At 37.1% G+C, this 19966-nt stretch overlaps 1 protein-coding gene across 2 annotated transcripts in view; it reads right to left on the bottom strand.

Annotated features, from left to right (window-relative positions):
• Window positions 1-1740: 1740 nt before the first annotated feature.
• LOC107098114 (neuronal cell adhesion molecule-like) overlaps window positions 1741-19966 on the bottom strand; it is a 116339-nt gene continuing 98113 nt past the window's right edge. For both annotated transcript variants that reach the window (XM_015395584.1, XM_015395585.1), the window contains exons 19-31: window positions 19650-19847; window positions 18569-18639; window positions 18209-18434; window positions 17947-18062; window positions 17307-17505; window positions 16897-17019; window positions 16339-16512; window positions 13805-13861; window positions 13176-13295; window positions 10715-10873; window positions 8670-8801; window positions 8388-8466; window positions 1741-4541 (exon numbers count right to left, since the gene is read on the bottom strand). In XM_015395584.1, the coding sequence (XP_015251070.1) occupies window positions 4295-4541; window positions 8388-8466; window positions 8670-8801; window positions 10715-10873; window positions 13176-13295; window positions 13805-13861; window positions 16339-16512; window positions 16897-17019; window positions 17307-17505; window positions 17947-18062; window positions 18209-18434; window positions 18569-18639; window positions 19650-19847 (1901 nt within the window). In that variant the 3' untranslated portion in view covers window positions 1741-4294. The remainder of the gene's footprint in view (window positions 4542-8387; window positions 8467-8669; window positions 8802-10714; window positions 10874-13175; window positions 13296-13804; window positions 13862-16338; window positions 16513-16896; window positions 17020-17306; window positions 17506-17946; window positions 18063-18208; window positions 18435-18568; window positions 18640-19649; window positions 19848-19966) is intronic.

Raw genomic sequence — 19966 nt, 5'->3', positions numbered from 1 at the left:
GATAAGACTTAGTGCTTAGGTAAAAAAAAAGCAATTTTATTTTTTTTTTTTATAATGCACTAAGCTTAATTCATTCAGCTGTACTAAAATAGATTTAAAAAAAAATCAAAAAATCTAAATAGAGTCGCAAACAAAATGCTGGCTTGTTAAAATAAACCCCCAGTTCTCCCTAAACGTAATTAAATTTAAAACTAGATTCCAGAGAACATCTGTATTACTTTAGTATCATATAGAGAGATGAAAATGAGAAGATGGTACATTGTTTTTTTCAGGAAACATCTGCTCAAATAAGGTGCACATATTTATTATTTATTTATCCCTTTATTAAAGCACAGAGTTAAACAAAGTGTTGAATCTTAGCAGCCTTCAGGTGTTAGCCATATAGCCAGTTTAAATAGGAAGGGGACATGATGTTGTGTAGTTGTGCACCACACTGAGCATGGAGCAGAAAAAGCAAACAGCAGGGTCATACGGGGACTTCAAAGTCGGCTACTTTACTGACCAAATATACTGTAACATTATGATCACTGACAGGGGAAGTGGATAACACACATCTTTCTTCTCTGAACCTGTTAGTTGTGAGATAAACAGTAGTAGTCCACAATGGAAAGACATATCCATAATTTTAATTACTTAAAAGCTGCAAAAACAGGCAAGAGAGTTTCACAAAGTACAGATGGTGAGCTAAGCAATAAGACCATCTCTGAAACACCAAATCTTTTGGATTCTTTCTAGTCTTCAGTGGTCAGTACACATGGACTAAGATCGAAGATGGTGAACGTCCAACAGGATCATAGGCATCCAACGGTTAATACTGCACATGGAGAAAGGCCGGACTGTGTAGTGCAACTTATTTTAGCTCACATAATAGTAATAATTGAACTTTATTGATCTCACATTGGAGAAATTTACCTCTTTATTCAACCCATCCCTTTCGGGTGCAGTGGGCTGTCATTGTGCGACGCCCGGGGAGCAGCATGGGGTTCAGGGTCTTGCTCAGAGACCCAGAGTGGCAGTCTGTGGGAGTGGGGCTCAAACCTCAGGATTTGAAGCTCTATGCCCTAACAACTAGGCAACCACTCCCCTAACACAGCTTATTTTCTGAGTCTGATGAAAAACGTTTAGAACATGCAGTGCATTGCAAAGGGTTGCTTATAGAGCTGAATACCTGCTGCTACTTCAACATTGAAGAGATGATCAGAAGTGCAACGTATTGAGCGTATATGTTTCTTCTGGGGATCACGTGGCATCAGGATGGACAGTACTGGAAGGATGAGCTGGCAAATGCAATGTAATGCCTGTGTAATGTTCTTCGGGTTCTGCCGTCCATGAGAACTTTAGTTTTACATAGTATGATTTACTCAACTTTCTATAAGCATCTTTAACAGCATCAATTAAAAGGTTTATGGAGCTGTAATGGATGTCTCAGGATGTGGAATTAAATCAAATGCATAAAAAGGCTGATTATGTTGATGGTACAGGTTTTAAAAAAGAGCTAAATAAACAAAGCAAAAAAATCTTAGTTGGAAACCAAAGTTAAAGTAGTTCATACTTACTGCACCAATTGTAAGATTTCCAGCATTAATTGGCTTCAGTGAAGAGGAGATGGATCAATAAACGGATAACACCCAATGCAAAGCAAATCCCCATAGAAAAAAGAGGGAATCAAAACATTTGGTTTCTTCATTCACTGCCAAATAAGCAGTTTCTGTGACGTATAGAAAACAGCACCAAACACGCAGACTCCCTAAAAAGGTGTTTTCTTTATTAAAGACAGCATAAGTCTGAAAAATTAAAGCAAATTATTTATTTATGCATCGTATTTCCTGTCGTCTGAAAGTCAAACCAGCAGTGAAGTGAATAACAACTTAAATAGCTGAATGAAATATTTGTTAGTAAAAATCTGGCTCTAAAATAGAAAACATCTTAGATACTTGAAACAAAACGGGAAAAAAAATCCTTACAGAAGTATGATACAAACCATTACAACCAGTTTAAATACAGATATCAGCCTGTGCATTATAATGTTGTATTTGTCAGAAAAAAAAGCATTTATAAGAACAATTCAGTCCAGTTAGTTAATTAAAATTTAAACTTTGCACAGCAATAAAAAAATGGCGTAGCTGAATATATATTCTCTACAAGGGGTCTATATCCAATACAGTCCAATAAACAAATGAAACCATATCATGCACAATATTGCCACTCAGATTCTGCTTGTCGCTGTACAATCAATTTATGTATTTACAAAGTCATCAAAAACTAATCAGCTAAGTGTTTTAAAAATAAAACTTGATGCAAGTTAAGAAAAACAAAACCTTGATTCCATCCAAAGGCCCTCAAGTGGAGTTAGTACATCACAATAACTCTCGTTCAAATGAAATTAAATGTCAGGCATCCACAGTTACTCACACGCATTCACAAAGATCTAAATACATTCAAACATGGCAGAAATACAATCAATAGCATCTCTGATGCCCCATAAGCGTGATCTGATTCAAATGAAGTATGAAGCCAGTCCTGCATTTTAAAACATAATTAGATTTGAATTTATCAGGTTTTCCTTCATGCTAGTGACAATTACCTAATTAGATACATGTTGCACAATTCCAGTTACTGCCTCCGCTCAAAAAACTCAGCAGAATTTTGTACAGAAATGAGTCACTGTTTTAGAAAGGCACTGGCTGCTGAAGGAGCCCTGCAAGCTTCCACACCTTCAGTATTCACTTCTGGCCTCAAGATAGAGCTGAATAACAGGAGGTCACATGCAGGAGGAAGAAAATTAAAACATATAATGATGGCATGAAACATGCAAAGCTAAATCCAGTTTTTACTTTTGTAGGTAACTTTCCCTCGTTTTGTCAAGTTACAACCACAGATTAATTAATTGGAATTTTATGTGAGAGACCAACAGGAAGCAGTAGATGATTAAAAAATGGTGTTTTGCTTTTGTTCTTAACATCCTTTACGCTGCTTTTCCTAAATAATCTGCTGCAACTTTAATAAGCCACCTAATTTGTAAGACTATACCTGTAAACTGGCCATGGATAACGTAAAGCAGGCATCCCCAAAGTCGGTCCTCAAGGGCCGCTATCCTGCAGGTTTTAGAGGTTTCTCTGCTTTAGCACAGCTGATTATGATGATTGAACTTGAGCAACAGCCTGTTAATCAGCTTTCAATTAAAATCAGCTGTGTTGGAGCAGGGAAACCTCTAAAACCTGCTGGACAGCGGCCCTCGAGGACCGACTTTGGGGATGCCTGACGTAAAGTATAAAGCAGGATTAGGCTGTAAAACCTTATCTTTGGAATGGGGAAGGTAATCCTAGTTTGCTGTTAAAGATTCTCAGTCATCCAGGTCATAGTCATTCCAAAAAAGTTAAAAACAATCCAGTGGACTTGGTTTCCAAGTTTGAAGACGTTTCGCTTCCCATCCAGGAAGCTTTTTCAGTTGAAAAAGCATGTGTGTTCAGTTTTAGTTACAAAATTTCTCTCCACAGATTCTCTCACTGTACTTTAAAACATTTCAACCTCCAGACGTAGAAACTCGGTAAAGACTTGCACTGCTTAAGCTGATTAAAAAAATAGGAACTCTAACGGTATAGATTCAAATCTACTGGACACTTTTGAGAATCATATTTGTAGGGAAAAAAAAGAAAAGGGAAAATGTATTTCACAATCCATTTGTGTTGGTGTATCACATACAATCCCAAATAAAACAGTAAAATTTAATGTCTCCATCTGATGAAAAGTAAATATTCTTAAGGTGTGTGAATACTTTTACAGGGCATTGTACTCTCATACCTAAGTCATTAGGCTAGCAGATGCACAAGAGCGTGAAAGATGGATTATACATGCATTTGCAAACTGAATGTAGCACATACTTTACAGCAGTGCATTGCATGGTGACAAGTTCATATTCTTAAATTTTAGTATAGACATTTAACACAGTTTGATTGTAGCCAAAAAATCATTACCAGCTTATAATATATATTCCATAAAAGCACTGCATTGTTCACGTGACGCTTATTGGGAGATGCAATGCGAGTTAATTAATGTAAAATCATTAACAGTTTATGTCTTACAGTAAAAACATATCAAAATCAGTATCATACAATTCAGCTATTAAGTCCAACTTCTCCAAGTTTTTGTGCCATGTGTGGAAGTCTCTGAAATGCGTGATCATGAAGCCATGCAGCCTTGTGAGACAACCCAGCCTTCCCCGCTCGCTAAAAGAAGATGTTGCCATTGCAGGAAAGCAGCAACCACATAACACTGGTCTGTTAAGACTGACCGGCTACACAAAAGAGTTCAAGGAGTTCATGGCATTAAGCGGTGATGGGGCCCCTGCGCTCTCAGGGCCCTCATCATTGTCCCTGCTGGAACTCTTTCCGCTATACTGGCCAATAAAGGAGCCGTCTTCGTTGAACTGCCCATCTCCTCCTTCCCCGTAGTCAACTAAACTGTCGTCACTGTCCTCTCTCTTAACCGTCCCATTAGACGGCGTTCGGCTCCCTTTTAGCGGTTTATGGTCCTCATTGTCACTGAAGGAGAAAATAACATGCAGATGTTACAGATGAAATGAGGTGGCAGATGCAAGATTAGTGAGCACTTTTTTTTTTAGATGGAGCACGAAACAGCCAATTACAACTCATATAGGAGACTGAAAAGTTGCAAGAAAAATAAGCAGCAAATTAGACTTGTATCTGAATTGAATTTGCTCCATGACTAACAAAACAGAAGCTATGATTGGTTTCTACCAGGCAACAGGGAATAAAGCTCAAGCCATCATACTCCGTCTAAATTCCCCTTGAAACCAAACATGAGGTGAATGTGCTGAGGGACAAAAGCATTCCCCTTCCCCAGACAGAGGCTTTGATGACAAACAAGATGCTCTGGCAATAATGAAGTAAATAAAACGTGAAAAGCAAAGATTTCAGATGCACATCCTGCAAAGCAAGCATGAGAAGAACCCCAACCTGGTGCAATATATGAAACGACTTCAAAGAAATTTTTTCTTTGGATAGAAGATCATAATAAACATTCCATGGTTACATGAGCTTGACGCCAATGAAATGTGATCATAATGCCGTCATCATGCTACAGTGTTCTTCGTATTTAGTTTGAATTGTCACTATCTTTAAGTATAAGACATTTATGAAGTGGTAGACTGTAAGGCCGTTTTGATGAAGAAAGCAAATCACACTGAGCATGATCAAGGCTTTATGAACAAATATATTAAAACTGATGATAGCAAGTGCTTTTCTCCACAGTGACTTCCACAGAACTCAAACAACCCCCACAGACACCATCATGGCCCTTACCTTCACTGAGACCCACACCCCTGAGATCAGATGAGGACATCCCACTGAAATCCCACACTGACAGTCAGTCCAAGTCTCATTACTCCATAAACATTTGGTAGAAGTTTCTATCTCTAAATTAGCGTCAAACAAAATGTCTAAACAGAACTTGAATTTGTTCTCCCATCAGAAAAGAACAGCTCAGACGAGTTAGATTATGTCTTTTATTGACATACTGAAAGGTTCCTGCTGAATATGAAACAAGACGGGAAAAAAATCTCTAACAAAGGCACTATGTTTTTATACACTTTGCGGTCTGTTATAATACATTTATAAAATCATACCTTTAGTTGGCATCCATTCTGCTATTCCCCATTCTCTATACATACAATAAGCTGTTGGCATTTTTAATAATAAAAAGTCCAAAACCACACAGTACTGGAGGCAGTAAAAGTCACAGGGCCAAAATGCATCAAGAGTTAAATATCAAATTTGTCTATATTTCAATTTATAAAGCATAAAAATCTTGAAAGTGTAAAACATAACGTCCCTTTCAGTCTGCCTGTTTATGTTTAAGCAGGATGATCATAGTAATAGTAAAACACTATTTTTTTATGCAAAAAACTCCGAGACACCAACCTCTAAATCAGGAAAATTGCTGTTGGCTCCCAATCTAACAGTTGTCATGAAGCACTGAAAACATAATCTTGTGCACATTACCATTTTTGTCACAAGCAATCATTTAAAGTACAGAAAGTCGGGACTCATTATTCGTTTATATTACTTGGTAGCATGGCTAGTTAATGTCTCTAAGCTCCCGCTAGAAATGGGTACATGAGTCTTCGCTGTATGGGCCGAGAATGTAATTACAGAGATTGATGCCTCAGTTTGTGCTTTCTGGAAACTTTTGACTGCATTATTAGCCATCTTGTACTATGTTTCTGTCCCTTACACTTTCTATTTTTACTGATTTCTGAACTAAATAGATTGTTATTAAGATATTCAATGTATTCTATAAGATATAATGCAACTGATACTTAGAATTAGATATTCTCATTTTAGGAAAAGTAATCCCTTTTTTTGATTATTGCTAACTATACCTGTCAATTTTTAGATTTGAAAATACAGTAAGCCCCAGTATCCCGGCTAAAGGGGAGGACTTGACAGCTATGTTATTATCCATGTGTTGGGATCTGGAGGTCTGTCCACCTTTCTCCAGCAGAGGGCGCCCTAGGTCTCCTGGAGCTGAAGCTGACTACCACACCTGCGGCTCGTTTGCTCATCAGGAGACCAGCATTTAAGGAGAGGCAGAGCAACACTCCAGTGCCAGAGTGTTATGCCAGTTATGGTTAGCAAACCTGAGCTGACCTGCCTGTCTGATTCTCTGACTCCCCTGAAACCTGAACCTAACCTGTTTTTGTCCTCTCTGCTTCCTAGGAAGAACCTGTCTGAACCCAAAAACTCAGGAAGAGTTTCTCAGTCTGAAACCAGCCTGTCTGATCTCCGAAGAACCCTGGAAAGTCAATCTGTCAGTAACCTGCCTGCCCGCTCTCAGAAGAAACTGGAAGAGAAACTCAGATCAGAAATTGCAATATCAGAAATCAAGCCTCTGCCTCTACCAAGCCCTCTGCCTGCCTTCTGCCTCTGGACCCTCCTGGTTCCCCTCCTCTGCCGCTCAGCTCAAACCACTGAACAGGTACAGACCTGCACTCATTCAACCATCGAGCATACTTGGACATCAGCTAACCATTCTGTCCCTCTCTGCAGAGAAACCAGTCGTGACCAGTCTTGGACCTGTTTCCCCCCGAATCAGTTCTTTAATAACATTGTGTATCCAAATAAACTGTTGAACTTTTCCCTCTGAGTCCGTGTGTTCTGCATGTGGGTTAGAAACCTTGGTACCAACATGACACCATGTTGTTAACATATAGTGTGTAGTCTTGGTTTAAACACAAAACATATTATACTATAATACTCTCCAATAACTGTATACTTATTTACTGTATAGTATAATATCCAACTAGTTTAAGAATATGTTTGTCTTTTTAAAGTAAAATAGTATTGTTATGACTTGCATTTTAAACTGATAACTTTATCACCAAGATGGAACACAAAGCAAAAAAAAATAAATAAATTGGCTGAACTTAAAGTTTGCCTCCATTACCGCTAGTTTTGATCTTTTTATGGAATTTATGTTAAAGAACAATGTAAATAATAAGTCTAGGCTTAAATGTAATCCAAATAAAAAGAAAGGCTGTTGATATGTCATTAGCATAAATAACCAGCATTTTCAGTCCTCAGACATGCTTTAAATTCCACATCAGATCCATAGGCATCTATTTAAGTTTAACTACTTTATCTACATATAAACAATAATTCCATTCATCATAATAATATTCCCTGGAGCAAATTTCTGTATATCCATGCATAAAAGCCATAGAACATATTTAATCTACATACAAAAAGGAATATAATACAAAATATAAAATTAAGACTATATTATAAATTGACCTTAAAAAAAAACAATATTGAAAAACATTAGATGTACAGATTTAAAGTGCTTCTTTTTTGTCTTTTTGTTCAGCATGCTATTGAAGAACCAGCCTAGAACAAGGATGCTAACAAGCATACGGTATCACGGTATGCACATTATGCACAATGCTTGTGAATAGCTTATTAGTTAAGATGCGAGTTAATGTTGACCTTTTCTGATTATCCTTTCTAACAGTCATGTTGAAATGATTATAACAATAAAATCTGACATTGATTAAACCTGAAGATTCCTTCTCCTTAAATGGCACACCGGTCCCACATTGGTAAACGTCACCAACCCATAAAGAAATAAAACAGCTTGTGCTTTACGTTGGCAGAAGTCAAACTGGCTGCATCTTGATGCTGTGACTGATAACGATGGTTTAGGATGATTTATAGTCAGCTGTAAGGGTTGAGAAGAAGAGGGAACTGAAGAACTCCAGCCCAGTCCAGAGAGAGCAGATCTGGGCTGGAGGTGGAAACAAGCCGAGGGGGCTGATGGGTAAAAGTGGGCACTGGGGGGGGGGGTCCAGTTGCAAGAGCACTTTCTCTCACCTGTATTCCACAAAAGTACAGTCGTCGTCTTTCATTGGCTGGAACTCTGGGTCTGTGTGTGCATCTTCCTTCTCTTTAACTAGTGAGAGAAAAGTATTTCAGTACCAAAAATAAATGTTGTCAAAAGGAAATGAATCTGTAAAATCATACAATAGACGTGCACAGCATTAAAATATGCCTGGAAACCACATTTTGAGACTCAAATCTTCCAAAACTGCTGCCAAATAATGCACCAGTATATTGGGTTTACATGTACCAGTTTAGTTGTGTGCTGTGACTCACCAGGGTACTTCCCTCCTTTATTCCTCTGAATGAAGCAGATAATAAGAAGGATCAGGATGAGCAGGGCAATGGCACACATAAGGCCGATGAACCATCCCTGAGTGGCAATGTCTACCTGTCTGCTGGACACAGCTGGCGAGAGACGGAGACACAATTGTAAATTGAATATTTCTAGATGTTTTCTTGATGATGAGGAAAATCCCCCCTGATGAAACTATCATAGATCGCTGTGGCAGATGTTAGCTATTAGTCATTTCAGTTCATGAATTAACCATGGTCTCACTTTTTACTTTAGAAATGTGAGCTGAGCAGAAGATCTTCTGGATTAATATACGAACAACATAAAAACTGTATTAGAAATGTTACAAAATAAAAAAAAACGACAAGGACATAAGCACATATACACACACACATACTTCCACAAATAATAATCACAGACAAACACACAAGTTTATTCTGTGACATTAGGTTGGAAATCATAACTCTTAGAACTGGGATAAATTTTTTTGTGAACTGGAAATCTACAGAATGAGATGGATACAATGTGAAGAATTTGAAACAAAAACGTCATGCATGCTTCTATACATTATGTCTTTACAGGACTGCAATACGATACAGAGCTATAGCAACTAGGGGTGTAACGATACATCCAGTTTACAAGATAAAACGATGCTTGATACTAACAAGGAGATATTTAAACAATATTTTTGATTAACCTAAAAACCGTAAACTTTTGTTTTTACAAAGAAAAAAAATTTAAAGATCACAAAGGAGCTTTTTTCAGTGCATTATTAGTCAGTCGAGGTTTGATCAGTTTAAAACTTCAACATTTGTGTTGCCAGACTGTCAATGGTTTAACAGTCAGGGTTTTCTCATGGTGTCTGAAAATAGTTCACAAATTTCCTGTCAGTCCCTATAACAATATTGTCTATTGTCTACTACATGTAGAATAATACAGCAGGGAAGCTTTCTTTAATGATCTCTAGCTCAATTTTTTACAACAGCCATAGAGATTTTTATTAGTGGACTCTTTCAACATAATAAAGGCAATTTAATAAGTACTTCCTTTCTATTTTCAAAATAAGAGTCTCAACCACATGAGAAAATTAAAAATGTTCGCTGTTGTGGCAGATTTACACTGCAAAAAATGGAAATCTAAGTGAGTAATTTTTTTCTTAAAATAAGTAAATTTTTTCTGGAATTGAGGACGAAAGTGAAACACTTTGCTTATGGAACAAGACAATTTACATTTGAAATAAGAAAAAACTATTGCATTGTCTTATTTCAACTTCATATTATACAATTATCTTATTTTAAGAGTAAAGATACTAATTTCATTGCCAAATCATCTTATTTACCTGCTCAAATTAAGGGTAAATACACCTAATTTAAGAAATTTTTACTTATTTCTAGATCGTTTTTGCAGTGTAGACCTAAGGTTGCTCCAACTCCAGAAAGAATAATTAGATACGTAAAAGACAGGAATTTATTTCCCAAAAGATAGTAAGGGAATATACAAGGGTAAAAATATGACATTTGAACGAAATTGGTATTTCAAAACTTGTGTACATCTATTTGAATAATTAATGGTAATACCATACACGGCATTGCAGTAAGAAGACCATTCTCATGATCAAAATTTTGAAAGTTTAATCTTGTATTATGGTGATTTAATATTACAAGCTCAAATTTAATCTGTAAGTACGTTCATTAGTTCTCCATCCAATCAGGTTGGAACTCCAAAATGTTGATTTTGCTTTTGGTATGAGCAGAGGTAAAACGAAAATATTCACTTAAATTTAAAATCGGCAAGGAGGTTGGAAAAAATGAGCTTAGCTAGTTTCAAGCTTTAAGGTATATATAAACATTTTATCCCAAATTTTAGGAAATCTTGTTACACCCCTAAAAGCCATATTTCATTTAAAACCCAAAATCAATTATTCAAAAAGGAACAATGACAAAAACTAGAGATTCTACACCAGTAACAGGGTGAGGCATGACTGGGCCGGGTCAAGGTGGAGGCTATGCCGCGGGAAACGCCTCACCTGGGACCGTGACAAACAGCTCCTCGGAGTGGAGCGGCTGCTCATGGTGACCCTTAGCCACCACACGCACCCTATAGGAGTGGCCCCCCTTTAGGCCTTTCAGCTTAATGTTCTGAGAGCCGTTCACAAGCTCTTTCTGCCACTCCTCTTCACCTTCACCTGTAGGAGGGAGGTCGACGGAAAGAGGTATGTTTGAGGGGGTGAATACAACTTTAAAGGAACCATGGAGATAATGACATGATGGGAGCTACTTGGCAGATTTTTGATATGGCGTTACTCTACAGGCGGTTGTGAATATTCATGGATTAGGAAAAACAAAATCAATTAAGGCTTCGAAATAAATAATTTAGGTGGCCCTCAAAGCTCCAAGCACTGCGGCGTCAACAAGCTCATGTAAATTGAAAGAAATGTTGACAATTAGTGCCGCCACAAAATAACTGAAAGGAAACCAGCTTGGTTCAGAACAGCTGCTTGTTACTCAGAACAGACTTAATAATCTGGGGAGGGATAAACAACAGAGATGTCTGCTACATAGAAAACAGTCAAACACATTGTTCAGTCTCTAGTTTTTTATCTGCTGTCATTTATAATATATTGTCTTGTTACTCATCATGATTTAGTTTGTCATTCTGCTTCAAAATTAGGTCAAAACTCTACAAATCCCTTAAGGACCAGTAGTTGTCTTTTGTTTCAACATCTGGACACAGTGCCTTAAAGGAACACTCATACCCCTTGACCTTTTCCACATTTTGCCAGCGAACAACCAGAAACTTCAATGTACGTTTTTGGGGGTTTTATATAACAGACCAACAAAAAATAGAGCATATAAGTAAAGTGAAAGGAACATCGTATAAATCTACATATACTATTTCTTACAAATGTAAAGTAAAAGAAGTGTGATTTGTACTGATTTATTCTACAAAATGCTGATACCTTTTAAATAAAATCAAATTATTAAGTGTGTAAGTTTACTAGTTTAAGGTGTATATGGGAAAATAAGTCAACACAACAACAATTAGATGATTTTGCTTTATGTAACATGCTTTGGGATATTAACTGATTGTTTATAGATGTGCTTTATGGATAAACTGCTTCCACCAATAAAATTTAAAAAGCTTTAAGAGGTCTTTCATGAACATGCATAAAGCCAAACGTGGAAGAAGGTGATTTAGTACGATAAAACCAGAATAAATTGTTACCAGAAAACTTGTTGGGAGGCTGTAAAAGACTCAAGACTGGAATGTTGGTTTGCCTTAAGCAGTACATTCATTTGCTAAAAATCCAATCCAGGCATTAATTTAATCAATCAAATCATTGAAAGATTTAAAAGCTGTTGCTCACAGATGCACTGCCTGCAATCTGACTGACCTTGTTATTCTGTAAAGAAAAATTTCAAATAGTTCAGTCTTTAGTCTCATCAAGGCGGTGGTGACATACCACCAAAATGTTGCAGCAAAAGGAGTTTTTATGCAGTAACTTTTCAGAGAGTTAGAGATAAAAATGAAGGTCATACTCATAATATTTGTATGGAAATGTGAAAATATGTTACCTTTTTCCTTCAACTTCACAAGTATGATCTTATGACAAGATGTAAAAAGGTTCAAGAGGTATTTGTTCCTTTAAAAAGCCAATGTGTTTCAAGGGTATAAAAGCAAATTGAATTTCAATGATTTTTTTCAATTGTTGATTTTTTTACCATTATCACTTGACCCAAAAAAGAGCTATACGGTACTCCAAATCACAAAATATCTATCCTTGTGATGTGACGCAAAAAAATAAAAACACTCTCTAGAGAAAGCAGTGATTGCTTTAACCATTTAAAGAAATAAACCTCTAATCTTTCTGTCATATGGAGCACTTATGTGAGAGCTAAGCTGTCCCTGAGATAGAAACATTCATCTAGCCTGTCGTTTGAATTCTTTTCAGGTCTCTGCATTATTACATCTGTTTATCTGCATATGGGCTGTCAGGGCCACCAAAGAAGCACAAGTAAAAATGAGCTACAAATGAAATGCATCATGAATGATGATCTTTGGATTATTTTTTGAATAAGGTGGAACTATAACAATGACATTTCCTAACTTAATGCATGAAACAGTAGGTGTGAGAGAGTCATACCACGTTCCTTTAACTCACTGCAGGTGGAAAGAAAGCAACTGCAAGCCCTTTAGCCAACATGGGCAGAAAAAAAGACAGGAAGAGGTGCTTTTTGTAGGGTCTTCATTTTTTCTATCAATGTTGTTGCTTGAAATCAAAACCAATCCAGCCAGTATCACTACTGAGCTATTAAGAATCCAATTACACGAAGCTCAATTTATCAAATCAGGGTTTGCGCTGGCAGGAACCAGGTTAACATGTCTGCCAATATTTCTAATCACCTGCACAAGCCAGTAATGAAGTAGGAGTCTCTTGCCACCCCTGCATGGAGCTGAGAGAAATTTTAACGAGGTTGTTTTCTTACTGTTTTCTGCAATGTACTCTACATAAACATTTTTCTCTGGGCCCCAGTACTCCCAACTGATCAGGGCCCCATCTTCTTCAAGCGAGGAGCTAACATTTGCAAATGGACTCGCAGGCCGGGCTGCGCACATAAAAGAAGAGACAATAATCAAGACTGGCCTGTTGGGCGATGGTCAATCCAACAAGTCAGATGCTTTGTTTTGATTGTACATGATGTCTAACCAAATTACAATTTCATTCAATTTAAAAAAAATGTATTTCAATAATCCATTTCAAAAAGAAAAATAACATTATACATATATTCACTAAACATGGAGTGTTATATTCAAATGTTTTATCTATGTTAAGTGTTTTAGTAGATATTTAGAAAGATTGATTTATTTTGTACAAAGCATTTCTTTAATCATAGATTTCAGCTATACTATTTGAATAAAAGAGCAAACCAGAATAACTAGTTGATCTTTTCTAATTTAATGAGAAGCACTCGTAGGTCTTTGACATGCACGCTTTGACCCAAACAAAAGTGCAAAACAGCGCTGGATGGGAATATGCACTATCAATAAATGGAATGCAAATTAAACTCACGATGAACTAACTAGACATGCAGTTTACTAAGATCTTAGTCTGTACCCTTGTGGATCGGACGGTGTGGAGCCAAAGCAACGGGATGAGAGGTTTGGGTGCTCCCTGTAAACAACACCAAGAGGATATGTTTGGAGCCACATCCAAACATAGAACCACACATGCATGCAAAAGACACAAAAACACAGACTCTTTCCATGAAGGGAGGTACAGCAGACACAGAGCCTTGCCATGCAGCAGATAGTATAACCAGCATCCATTGTGAGAAAGTGGAAAAACAAAATAGCAGCATGCCACTTTAATAAAGTGTTGTGTTATCAAGTGGAACATAGAAAGACATGTCAAATAACATATTCTTCTTTCAAGCTTTGAACTCAAACATTTAGGTGAGTAAAGGACAGAAAAAAGAGCGAACATCTTGAAAGATGAGCATGCTTACAGTGTGTTCACAACATGAGCTTAATTTTAATGTAGAAAAACCACCTTATACAAACACATCTATCAATATTTGCTGACAGAAGCTAAAGAAAGACATCAGAAACAAAAGGTTTTACAATAAGCTCAAAATAATCATCCCTCCCTCTATGTTACTTTTCTATCACGGATACATTTCCGATGCAAGGACATCAACACGAGTCTTAATGTGAGACATCAGCAGCACAATGTACAGATGTATAATGAACAGCAGCTAATGTACAAATGTGAAAGGAAAAGCAAATACTTTGATGTTTTTCAATGTGATCTGACAAAAGGTTGCAAAAGCTTCAGTCTCATATCTGATCAGCTGATGTAACTTTTCTACACACCACAAAATACAGCTCATGAAAAAAGCCATCCATTGAAAATATTTGTACAGTTGTATTCAAATGTTAACCGTCTGATTATAGATGCGACGGTTAAGAAAGGTTCACTTTTTTAGTTAGACTGAGGTCTGGCTTTTGGAGCATCTTTGAAATAACAGCAGCCTAACATAAGTCTGTGTTTTCTTTTCTAAAACTAATAGATTTGATAAAGTTTCAATCATTTCAGTAAAAAAATGGCAAAGGAAAAAACTTTGCCATCCCCTCCATCCAGCCCCATGTACCAGCAGCCAACAGAATGACACTGCCGCTGCCATGCTTTATAGTGGGTTTAATATTCTTAGGTGTGGAACCCATGTCTCTCTGCTTCTAATCATAAATTGCATCTTAAAAAATACTGCTATATAAAAATCTTCCAGCAAAATTTATTCAGCTGACTGAAAGCTGAAACTTTCAGTCGGTTTTTGGAACAGTAGATTTTTTCTATATTGGCCTCCTCTAGGCCATATTGATGGCAGAGAGGAGGCCAACTCTTCCCTACTAACAGTGATTTTAAATTTCTTTTATTTGAGTGGAGAGTTTTGGTCCTCTTACATTTTAAGGCAAAGTGTTCTGAATAACTTCTGCAGATTTATGACTGTTTGAAAATACTTTATGATCTTAGAACCTGGAATTGGCGTCACTGAGTTCACCAGATCTCCCGCATGTATTGAGTTTTAGTTAATCAGATAACTGTCGTAAAAATCCCTCTTATGCTAGAATAGAAAAATGCAAAACTTGTAATCATTGAATAAAATTAAATCTTGGCTTTTTAAAGTTCAAGGATATCATACAACCTACAGCACACCTTATTTAAAAATGAGGTAAACATCTATATAAGATGATTAGAAGATAACAGTTAAAGTAAAATATCAAAAGCCTAAAATGAATAAGAATTCCTAAATACTTCTGACTTAACAATTTTATCAATAAAAGGTAAAGCTTTTTCAAGCTTTTTCATGTTTAAAAGTCAAAAAGAAATGCTGTGAGAATAGATTATTTCCAGATCAAGGTGACCTTTTCTTTCGAATGAAAAAGCCAAACAACAGAACAAAAGCTCCTTCACAATAAACATTTTTCAGCTTAGCCTGAAAGTAAACATAGTAGAGGACACAAGCAATAATAAAGCGACGATTGTTAAACCATGCTAGATGTTTTCCAGCAGACTAAGCTTTATTTGGCAAACATTTCTGCTGTTTTCTGAGGGAGGTGCAATACATAAAACATGGCTGACTGTCAAAGGCAAATTGTGACTTAATGGCTCTTCATCTTGCATGATTGGTGACCTTTATTAAAACAATCTTAATGTGTTTGTTTCAGTCAATAGTTTCAATAATGCACAATGTTTTTTTCATAAATTATAATCTAATTAGTTTGTGCTTCGGGGCGTAGCCTCCCAGTAATTTACAATTCCCTGCTAAATTGATCACAGTTTCTATGGTGACGCTCTAAACGCTTAAAAACAAAGGTCTGAAATCTGCTGCTGTTACTGCATGCAGCTTCTGAGCCGGGTTTTTGTTACTTTAGCTTGTTTGCTTCAGAACAAACTGATGCAAATAAACACATTTACATTGAATTGATTTTCAACTAAAAGAACAGGTCCCTTTGACTTAAAATTCTGTCGATTTTATAAAAATAAATGTTGTTTTCAATGTTTCTTAATATCTTTAGAAATGCTAGCCTTTCAGAAAACATTCTCACATAAGCTTATTGTTTTGCACTTCCCTGCCTATGTTGACTTACCTTTATCCGGCATGACAGCTTCCTCAAAAATGGCCGGGCCCGCTCCAGCGCTTGTTCTGGCATTCAAATAAAACTTGTAGCGGGGGCTGTACTTGAGGTTTTGCAAAGTGACTGAGGTCTCATTGGCAGCCAAGGCCAGCTCCTCTTCTGGGCCCAATTCATTGGAGTTATTGACTACAGTGGTGAAGGATCGAGGACGACAACCATGGGATGGAGAGGGAAGTTGGGAAGCAGAAAGTTGTGTAGTGATAGGAGGAGGGTGAGGGGTTGTAGATGGAGTGTCAATAATAAAAAGGGTGGAAATGGATAGATTTGGATAACAGGGGAGTAGGGTTCAGAAACAGAAGTTGGGAGTGACCAGATTTGATTTGTTAACTTGTGTTGTTTTATTTGTAAGAACATTTAAAATGCAGTTAAGCTACTCTAAACTTACATGACTACTCAAGTCATGAAAAAGAATGACTTACAAGGCTACACACTAGATGACAGAGGATGATGTTCACATGACAAAGATTTAGATATCTCATTTGCTGTCTTTCAAGAAAAATAAAATCTCACCTGGCTGATATCTGAGGGTGTAGCCTGTGATGTGCCCATTATGTTCACGAGGAGGATTCCATTCAAGGGTTAAAGAATCTAGGCTTGGGTTTGTGACCAACAGTGATGCTGGGGGGCCAGGCTCTGCAGAAAACCAAAACAAATAGCATGAAATAGGAAGAAAAGGCTAAACAATATAACAGGGAAGAAGTGGTGAGAAAAGCACCAAAGGGATTATGCACGATTTAAAGGTTATTTTAAACATAAACAATATTCTTTCTAATCTGAATGCAATTAAGTAATTTGCCACTAGATGGCACCAAGACCTTTTCTATGTACCTTTAAACTTTGAAGGCTTTTTTTCATAGCAAAACGAAATATTCTAAAAATTCACATTCTAGATATTTTTTTTTTAGCTGTGTTCTTCTTACCTCCCTCAGGTGTCTTAAACTGTTGTGTTTTACTCGCGGGGCCGTCCCCTTTCTTGTTAAAAACCCTCACTTCGAATGAGTAGTGGCTGAAAGGGTGCAAGCCAGGCAGCATCCCGCGGCTCTGGTTCCCACTAAAGGTCAGGATGCGCTGCTCCATCTGATCAGAGTTATGTTTATGATGTTTTCTCCAGTAGTTAATCTGCAACAATTTATGTCATATGTACAGACTTGATATTAATAAGCAGGCATAGGAAAAAACACAATGGTCCAAATGTGCAGACCATAACATTAACATAACAACTTAGCTGAAGAGGCTTTATCTGTAAATAATAACAGTAAACAAATGACAACAAAGTAGCTCTACATTGGATTTCTGTTATCACTCTTTAAACTCTATGATATTAATAGTATTACAAGTATACATTTTGAAGCTATGACTTGTATTTATATTTTAAAACAATGTTAGATGTATGTTGTATCGTCACTGGTAACATCGTATCAGTGTGATCCAGAATGGGTCTTCTCTACGATAGAAGGCAAATTAAAGATTCATCTTCAGTCCACAGATGCTAACAGTAGCAATTATAATTTCACAGGCTGAGTCTCAGTGGTATAAAATATCTGTGTGAAAATCCCAAACCTTGTATCCTTGGATGTGCCCTCGTATTAAATGAGAAGGCACAGGATCCCATCGAAGCTCTACCAGAGTGCTGTTTAGCACTACAGCCTGAACATTTGCTGGAGCTGCTGTTGGCACTGTGGGATTAAAAAAGATACGTAACATTAGAGTAGAATAACAGAAAAAGGTCAGAGCAAAATGTTGCAAATTATGCAGCCCCAAGCATTAGTGCACGTTCTTTTTGTAAGAGTTTAAAGGTCTTAAAAGGTTGAGTTTTACTCACAGTCCTCTCCTGAGTAGCCAATGACAACAGCAGGCTCTGGTCCTTCTCCGAGGTCGTTTACAGCCTGAACTTTAATCTCATATGGACTGAATGTTGGCGTTCCAGACACAGTAAACTTGGAGTTATTGGCCACGGTCACTGTAGTCCAGTCAGTGCCCGGCCGCTTGTGCCTCCAACTTACTTTATAGCGAAGTCCTGGACCGTTAGAATGAAGGCCTGTAAGAGGCTGCAAAGAGAAAAAAATCTTTAGATTCTATCCTACTTTTCGAGGTGCATTACAGCATCAAATTTTTTATTTATTTTTTTTTTTTGTAAGAGCTCTGAAAAAAATCTAGTTATCGTAAACAGTTTGATGATTACCTCCCAAGTGATAACAAGATTGTTATGCTCAGTTCCAGAACCATGTACACCTTTAGGGTTCTGATCAGGAGCTGAAAATACAGCATAAAAGAAAAATTAACAACTTTCAGAAGAAACAGCTATCTCACAGCTTCTATCAAGTTTTTAGTGAATTTCTAAGCACCATTTCTTTATCAAACATTACCTCAACCTAAAACCTCTACTTATTCAAAACTACTTTCCAGAATTTATGTTTTCCTGAGTTAAGAAAAAGTACCTTGTAAGTTCTAAGACAGTATTTGGTGAGTTAAATCAAAGTTCCAGGAAATTGTATTCTAAGTATGAAGTAGCTTCTATATTATTGTTGGGCCGATGCCATTTTTTGGCCCTGATACTGATACCTGGCTGTGCAGGATTGACCTATACCGATACCATCTGTTTGAAATTGATGTGTGTGTGTATATGAAGAACTTCATATTACTTGGATGTAAAATATTGCCATCATGACTTTGTCAAGCTGCTGCCTACCTTTGTGAAGCAGGAAAAAGACTAATACAAAGTGAATCCAGAAGAACTTTTTATTGCCTATCTGGAATGGGTGACAATAGTTGAATAAACTTTTGGCCTTCAAAATGGTATCGGTGCCCTATTTGTTGGTACTTGCCGATACCAACACCACCATTTTAGTGGTGTATTAGGGCCATGCCTGATACTGGTATCGGTATTGGGGCAACACTATTCTAAATGCATAAAAGTTTCAGAAAGGTAACCAGTAAATTATATTCTCAGTTATTCTAAAGTACCTGACAACTTCTAAAAAGTAAGATCTACTGTAGGTAACAGAAATTAAACTTGAAGGTGTAAAGAAAGTAAACAGTGAGATCCATAAAGGTTTTAGAAGATTACCTGCGAGAACTTAAATTCATCTTTACATGCAAATAAAGTACCTAGTAAGTTCTGGAAAGTAACCACTAAGTTTACGTTTAGGAATAGTTACATTTAAGTTTAGGAGTGAAGTGCCGTCTGTCTTATCCAGTGATTTATTGATCTACATGAACAAAACTGAGTATCCTTTCAAACATCAGAATGAAACCTTCTGTACCTGCAGGATCAGTTTTATACATCCGAGAGGGGCTGCTGGGCTCGCTCAGACCCACAGCATTACGGGCCAACACTCTGAAGGTATAGTGGACATATGGGGACAGTTTGAGATGAGCTGTTGTCCTGGTCCCAGGAACCCTTGCAAGGTCATGCCAATGTCCTCGGCGGTGCAGAGAGTCTTCATACTGGATTACAAATTCTGCATTTAATAAAGATAACCATGTTAGATCTCTTAACATTTGCTAGGTATCTGTTTGCATAATGGGGCTGTTGCTCTAATGCCACTTAAACTCAAAATCAACTGAGTTCATGCAGAGT

Source organism: Cyprinodon variegatus, unplaced genomic scaffold (assembly GCF_000732505.1).
Source record: "Cyprinodon variegatus isolate N-32 unplaced genomic scaffold, C_variegatus-1.0 Scaffold748, whole genome shotgun sequence".
NCBI classification, from domain to species: Eukaryota; Metazoa; Chordata; class Actinopteri; order Cyprinodontiformes; family Cyprinodontidae; genus Cyprinodon; species Cyprinodon variegatus.
Note: the sequence above shows the minus strand (reverse complement) of the source record. Positions and strands in the feature narration are given on the sequence as shown.